Source organism: Gekko japonicus, unplaced genomic scaffold, assembly GCF_001447785.1.
Source record: "Gekko japonicus isolate JY-2015 unplaced genomic scaffold, Gekko_japonicus_V1.1 scaffold669, whole genome shotgun sequence".
In the NCBI taxonomy this organism is placed as follows: Eukaryota; Metazoa; Chordata; class Lepidosauria; order Squamata; family Gekkonidae; genus Gekko; species Gekko japonicus.
Genome location: NW_015167073.1, coordinates 184616 through 192552, shown reverse-complemented (window position 1 = coordinate 192552; position 7937 = coordinate 184616). Strand labels below are relative to the sequence as shown.

General features: G+C 51.1%; 1 protein-coding gene across 1 annotated transcript in view; it reads left to right on the top strand.

The window, feature by feature from the left end:
• NFATC4 (nuclear factor of activated T-cells, cytoplasmic, calcineurin-dependent 4) overlaps positions 1-7937 on the top strand; it is a 42659-nt gene that overhangs the window by 19716 nt on the left and 15006 nt on the right. The window contains exon 3 of the mRNA XM_015412717.1: positions 2298-2460. Within this exon, the coding sequence (XP_015268203.1) occupies positions 2298-2460 (163 nt within the window). The remainder of the gene's footprint in view (positions 1-2297; positions 2461-7937) is intronic.

Here is a 7937-nt window from a genome sequence, read left to right as displayed (position 1 = left end):
GGGGGGGGCAGAAGGGATCCTCGCCTAGGGTGCAAAATAAGCTGGGGCCAGCCCTGATCTCCGCACAGCAACCTGGACTTCCTTGGTGGTCTCTCATCCAAATGCGAACCAGGGTAGGCCCTGCTTAGCTTCCAAGAGCTAAGCGGATCAGGCTAGCCGAACGTTCCTCGCAATTGGCTCTCCTTTCCCCCAACTGCCAGTTTTGATGCCCTGACACAGATGCCGGCTACTCCCCCCCCCCCATCTGAATTCCTCTCTCCAAATGTGCCAACCTCATCTGGAGACGCTGCCTATTAGAGGCAGGGTGGGGGGCGGCAGCCGTGAATACCCCCCCCCCTCCCGGCCTTCACCCAGCCAGTCGGAATTTGCCAGCTGCACTGTAAGCTCTTTGGTCGAGTTGCCAGAGGTTCTGTTGTATAAAAACAAGTTGTCAAGCCAGCCCAGGCAGAAGGGCTGGTGTCTCCAGTTACATATCCCAGACCCCGGCTCTGCCTGCCTGCCTGCCTGCCTGCGGGAGGGGGGAGGGCAGAGCGGGCATAAACATCCCACAGTCTCCTTCCCTGTTAAGGTAAGCGGTCGATTCAGATGGGTTTCTCTTGCCGTGGGGGCCATCCACGCTGCTTGCACACATGATTCACAATTCCAAAATCCATAGAGCCAGTTTGGTTTAGTGGTTCAGAGTCCAGACTCTAATCTGGGAGAACCGTGTTGGGTTCCCCTCTCCTCCACACGCAGCTGCCGGGGTGACCTTGGGTCAGTCATAAGCAGCGTTCCCTCTAAGCTGAGTTAGTGTGAGCTAACTCACAGTTTTTTAGCCTCTGGCTCACACATTTTCGTCTCAGCTCAGGAAGGATGGCTCCAGAGCGAACTAATTTATGCAGCATCCAAATTGTTCACTCACAACTTAAATGCCAGTAGCTCACAAAGTAGAATTTTTGCTCACAAGACACCACAGCTGAGAGGGAACATTGGTCATAAGTTCTTTCAGAGCCGTTCTCTCCAGGGCAGTTCTTGAAAAATCTCTCTCAGCCCCACCTACCTCCCAGGGTGTCTGTTGTGGGGAGGGGGAGGGAAAGGAGACTGTAAGCCACTCTGAGACTCCTTCAGGTAGAGAAGGGCGGGGTATAAATCCAATCTCTTCCTCCTCCTCCTCCTCTTCCTCCTTAGTGTGTACCGAGCACCACAACCTTTAGCCTGGTTTGTTTGTATAATGAATGACCTCGTATATCCGACCTCAAAGCAAATTGTTGGTCTTTCCTTAGGACAAATTTAGAGTCCAGTGGCAGCTTTAAGACCAACAAAGGTTTGTTCAAATACATTTGAAAAAGTGTGCGTGCGCACGAAAGCGCATACCTTGAATAAACCTTTGCTGGTCTTCAAGGTGCCGCCGGACTCTAAATTTGTTCCACTGCTTCAGAGCAACCGGGCTGACCACCTGGAATGGTCTTTCCTTCTATCGCTTCTTTGGTAACTTTGAGAAGATGGTGGTGGAGGGGTTCTATTCCCGGAGGAGGGGAATCCGGAGTTCAGGTGAGACTTAGAAGAGCTGAGCTGCCCAACTAAGCAACTGTTAAAGGGTAAGTGTTCCCTCTAAGCTGAGTTAGTGTGAGGTAGCTCACATCTTTTTAGCTTCCGGCTCAGGCATTTTTGTCTTATAGCTCAGGACGGATGGCTCCAGAGCAAACTAATTTATGTAGTAACCAAACTGCTCGCTCACAACTTTAATGTCAGTCGCTCAGAAAGTAGATTTTTTGCTCACAAGACTCCACAGCTTAGATGGAGCGTTGGTTATGACCAGGGGTCATTTCGTAGAAAAAGAGGTGCAGGAGCTCATTAGCATAACTCATTAGCATAACTTATTTGCATAGGCCTCACCCCCTGGCATCACCGGAAGCGTGTCAGAAGGCAACACCCACCACTCAGGCTCCACTGGACTGTTTTGGATTCCTAGCTATTGGGGGGTGGGGTGACGTGGAGATCTGTCCTCGCAGAGGAGGGAGAGCTTGTACCTGAATAAAACTTGGTCTTAAAGGTGCCACTGGACTGTTTTGGACCTGTTGGCTCTGCAACTTACCTGGCTGCTTCTTGCTCTGACTGAGGGCTGCTGGGAGCAGGGGGTGGGGCTTGTTGCATGTGCCCGCCCCCTGGGCTCTTTACTGCCGGAGCTCCGCTCCTGTGCGCTCCTGCAGGAAATGACCCCTGGTTATGACCCACCTGGTCAGCATGGAAAGGGGTTTGGGTGGCCTGGAAGTGTTTCATAAAAAAGAAGTTCCATGTCCTTCTCTTCCCCTTCCCAGGTCTTCTGCTCTCCCGCCTCTGGACTGGCCCCTTCCCAGTCAATACGAGCAGTACGAACTGAAGATTGAGGTGCAGCCTCGAACACACCACCGGGCCCACTACGAGACCGAGGGCAGCCGGGGCGCAGTGAAGGCCACTCCAGGAGGGCATCCCGTGGTGAAGGTATATAATCAGAGCTGGTGCAAGACACGGGGGAAGAATCTGTCAATTCCCAGCTCACGTTTGCCCCCAGCAGCCAACTTGCAAAGCTGCCCAGAGTTGCCTGCTCACTCCTTGGCATCGCTGGTTCAAGGATCTTGCGCATCAGGTGCCGGGAATGACCTTTCCGAGCCCCTGCCAGAGTTAGAGCAGGCCACACAGAGCCCGATGGATCAGCGGTATAACTTGACGTAAGAGTAAGGTTATCGGCTTGGAGTTCTCTCGGAATGACGGCGTCTCCAGACTACAGAGCCGGCCTGGTGTAGGGGTTAAGAGCGGCGGACTCTAATCAGGGGGAACCCGCTCCTCCACATGCAGCCAGCAGGGTGACCTTGGGTCAGTCACAAGTTCGCTCAGAGCTGTTCTCTCAAGAGCAGTTCTCTCGGAGCTATCTCCCCACCCCACTGCCTCACAGGGTGTCTGTTGTGGGGAGAGGAAGGGAAGGAGAGTGTAAGGCGCTCTGAGGCTCCGAGTGAAAGGTGGGGTTTAATCTTCCTCCATAGAGTCTAGATGAGAGTAATATCGCATTCCTGTTTGATTTGAGTCCAGTAGCACCTTAGGAGCGGCGGTGGCTCAAGTGGTTAAGACGCTGAACTGCAGGCTGTGGAAGGTCAGTAGTTCAGCAGTTCAAGACCCAGGTGCCACATGACGGAGTGAGCGCCCGTCTCTAGTTCCAGCTCCTGCCAACCTAGCAGTTCGAAAGCAAGAAATTGCAAGTAAATAGGTACCACTTCGGTGGGAAGGTAACAGCGTTCCGTTCGCCTTGGTGTTTAGTCATGCCGGCCACATGACCACGGGAACGTCTTCAGACAGCGCTGGCTCTTCGGCTTGGAAACAGAGATGAGCACCGCAACCCTAGAGTCGGACTCGACTGGCTTTCGAGCAAGGAACCTTTACCTTTACCTAGCACCTTGGAGACTAACAGGATTGGGCTCCCTCCTCAGCCTCCCAGAATTTTCCAAGCTGGAGTTTTTAAAACTTTATTTATACCCCACCTTTTCCCCTCGAAGCAGCTTGCACAGCTCTCCTCCTCTCTGTTTTGTCCTCACAACAGCCCCGTGGGGTAGGTTAGGCTGAGAGTGCGTGAGTGGCTCAAGGTCATCCAGCGAGCTGCCGTGGCAGAGTGGGGGATTCGAACCCGGATCTCCCGGATCCCAGTCCGACACTGTAACCGCTACATTATGCGACATTTTGACCTCTCTTTTAAGCCGTTCTTTTCCTCAAACAGCCTCATGTCTTTATTTAAGTGATGCTACAACAACCCTCTCGGCTTGGCCTGTTCCATAGATGGGGGACAGCTTGCCTAAAAATGCCCCGATTTCCTATGCCTTGACATTTTTACCTTTGGGGAGGATTCTGGTCAGGCTTTGAGATCTTGCTTTGCATGGACAAGGTCCTGTCCCCAGGAACCCCAGTTTAAGGTAGCAGATTCTTTTTATATATATATAAATTCTTTTTATTAATTTTATCATGAACAGATTTCAGTAACTTTACTATGGACAGATTTCAGTAACTTTGCATACAATTTATCATGTAGAGTTGTGGATATAACTTTCATATAGGAACAGTAACGACACATAAAAACAAATTAACATCTACAGTAGGCATGTTAACAAGTGTTTCGATTTCAACTTAGTTATTCGTTTCGAGACCAAGGTAAGTAAGCAGTTCTCCTATTCATTCAGAACCAATTTGCACTTTAACGCTGTCAATCATCATGATTTCTGTGTTGGGATGACAGCTATTGGTATAGTATAGATAGGTATGTAAGGTTACAGGTAGCAGATTCTGAGAAAAATCTGGAGCGCTGCCAGCCAGAGGAGAAGAATCGGAGAAAGCCGGACCAATTGTCTGGCTATAGAAAAGGAGCTTCCTACATTGCATCTCCATCCAGCGACCATCGGCAGGGATCTATTTTACAGGCTCCGTAAAGCATGTTGAAAATAGACGTTCCATACAAGTATCCTTATCGGGGAGGCAGGGCACAACTCCATTGCAAGGGGATACGTGGTAGTTCAGCCGTTCGAGACCCGGGTGCCGCATGACGGAGTGAGCTCCCGTCTCTGGCCCCAGCTCCTGCCAGCCTAGCAGCTCGAAAGCAAGAAATTGCAAGTAGATAAATAGGTACCGCTTCGGTGGGAAGGTAACAGTGTTCCGTGCGCTTCGGCGTCCAGCCACGCCGGGCACATGACCACGGAAACGTCTTCGGACAGCGCTGGCTCTTTGGCTCGGAAACGAAGATGAGGACCGCATCCCTAGAGTCAGACTCGCCTGGCTTTCGAGCAAGGGAAACTTTGACCTTTACTTTATCTAACGTTTGGGAAGCCCTGCCCTAGATGGTTCAGAGTAGCCCAGTCTTGTCAAATCTCAGAAGTTAAGCAGGGCTGGCCCCGGTTAATCCTTAGATGGGAGACCAGCAAGGAAGTCCAGGGTTGCTATGCAGAGGCAGGGCAATGGCCAACCACCCGTGTTTCTCTCTTGCCTTGAAAACCCTACGAATGGTCGCCATCAGTCGGCTGCCTCTTGACTGCCCTTTCCGCCATCAACGTGTGGGAAAGCCCATTTGGCTGGGGTTATAATGGGGATGGTCCCTTCCTAGATATTTGATACGCCTGCCTCCATAGGGTCAGAAAGGGGAACACTTTGTTTTTTAAATAATTTTTTAACTGTATCCCAATATTGTTATTACATTATAGTTCAGTTCCAACTTTTTGATACTTCCCCTCCCCCATTTTATCCCTCCCCCCCTAAGGTGGCCACCATCATGTCATTCAAATTACATTTTCAACCATGAGCACATTCTTTCCAACTTTTCAAGTACACCCCTGTTGGCTTCCCCTTTATAAACCCATTTAAAGTACACCGACCATTTCTTTTTTTATCGCCTTCATTTTTACAGTCCATATCTTATCTTGCTTTAAACATTCCAATATGTCCGACTGTATATGTTCATATAAAATATTCGTTCTGTTTTTCTAAAGTCCGTTTTGAGTTCTCCTTCCAACCATATGCAATCACTGCATGCGCGGCTAATAACATTAGAAAGGGGAACACGTTGTGTTAGGTGCCGTGCCTTGAAAACGCAAAACCAGACCCAAGGTCTGTGTGGTCCAGCAACCTCGTTCTCAGAGTGGCCAACCCAGGTGCCCCTGGGAAGCTCAGTAGCAGGGCATGAAAACAACGTCTCCTCCCCGTGGTTTTCTCCTCCACCCTTCCAGTAGCTGGTGTTCAAGAATGTGCTGTTTCTGAACATGGAGCTTCCATTTAGCCGAGGGTTGCCATTCCCCAGTTGGGGGATCCCCTGGGTTTGTGGGCTCCTTCCAGCTGCCGGCCAGGTGGCAGTGTTCCCTCTAAGCCGAGTTGGTCTGAGCTAGCTCACAGTTTTTTAGCCTCCGGCTCACAGATTTCTGTCTTCGCTCAGGAAGGACGGCTCCGGAGCAAACGAACTTGTGCAGTTGCCAAATCGCTGGCTCACGACTTTATTGCCAGCAGCTCACAAAGTAGAATTTTTGCTCACAAGACTCCACAGCTTAGAGGGAGCATTGCCAGGTGGCTGTTGGGAGGAATTCCCCCCCCCCAATCTGGAAATAAACGTGACATGCCTATGTCACCCGGAAGTGATTTAGGCATGTTGGTGATGGGGGTGCGCTCTGGTTTTTGGGCAAGATTCTATGGTTCGAGGCAGATTTTACCATAGAGTTTTGCCCCGAAACCAGAGCATCTCCCCCGATATCATCGATGTGCCTCAATCACTTCCGGGTGACGTGGGCACGTCACGCGATGTCACTTCCTGCTCCCGGAATGTCCCCCCCATCCCCCCTCCAGCCGTGCTCCCGCTAAGCTGTGGAGTCTTATGAGCAAAAATTCTACTTTGTGAGCCACTGGCGTTAAAGTTGTGGGCAAGCGATTTGGCTGCTGCATAAATCAGTTTGCTCTGAAGCCATCCTTCCTGAACAACGACAAAAATGTGTGAGCCGGAGGCTAAAAATCTGTGAGCTAGCTCACACTAACTCATCTTAGAGGAAACACTGCCCACCAGCGTTTCTGAGGAACCCGGCAACCCTAATTTAGCCATCCGGACCTCCTGCTGTTGATAGGCCTATCTTTGACTCTGACAAATCCCCAGTGAAAGATGATGCCGTTGGTAGAACTGGAGGGGGTGGATCCCGTAACTTAATAGTGCATCGTTCCTTTCCAGGGGTCATTTCGTAGAAAAAGAAGTGCAGGAGCTCATTAGCATAACTTATTAGCATAACTTATTTGCATAGGCCACACCCCTTGACATCACCGGAAGTGTGTCAGAAGGCAACACCCACCGCTCAGGCTCCACTGGACTGTTTTGGATTGCTAGCTATTGGCGGTGGGGGGGGGGGAGGTACAGATCTGTCCTCGCAGAGGAGGGAGAGCTTGTACCTGAATAAAACTTGGTCTTAAAGGCGCCACTGGACTGTTTTGGACCGGGGGGAGCTCTGCAAGTTACCTGGCTGCTTCTTGCTCTGGCTGAGGGCTGCTGGGATCAGGGGGTGGGGCTTGTTGCATGTGCCCGCCCCCTGGGCTCGTTACTGCCAGAGCTCCGCTCCTGTGCGCTCCTGCAGGAAATGATCCCTGTTCCTTTCTCTTATGAATGAACCTTGGATGATCTGGATCCTGTTGGTCTGGGATTGGGTATAGGATTGACAGTGTCAGGTTGAAACATTCCTGGAAATTTTAGTGGGAAAGCCCGGGGAAGACAGGGTTTGAGGAGGGGAGGGGGCTTGTGAGGGTTGTGATGCCAACAGAGTCCGCCCTCCATAGCAGCCACTTCCTCCAAGGGAACTGATCTTTGTAGGGTTGGGAAATACCCGGAGATTTGGCGGGTGGAGCTAAGAAGGGTGGGATTTGGGGAGGGGCTAAATGGGGTATGATGCCATAGAGTCTGCCTTCCAAATCGGCCATTTTGTCCAGGTGAACGGATCTCTGTCGCGGGGAGATCAGCTCCAGTAGCGGGGGATCTCCAGCTGCCACCTGGAGGTTGGTAACCCTACTCTAGGCCCCATCAGGAAGTTAGCAACCCTAGCTGGGTGGGGTAGAAATTATTTTCCCTCCCACACCGTTCATAATAGCTTAGCTGTGGCGAATGTGCCAAGAGTATTTCTGAGCATGTGTGGAGAGCCTTTCAGTCGACACGGCATAAATCACAGCCTCAAAGGGATAAGGCCAGCTGGGCTCTCTTAGGTGTGTATTTTTAAGCACAGTCCTGTGCCTGTCGTCTTTAGATTTTCGACATGGTTTGTTGACTTCCTGGATGTTCGTATTTCCACCTATTTTCTCCCCCCCCCCAACCTCCCCCTTTCTCCAAACCCAATTCCAAATCTATTTTTATTTGGCATTTCCAGCCAGACTAATCCAGCTGGGGAGTTTTTTCCGGGGGGGGGTGGGTGGGTGGAGGTTGGCTTTCAAGT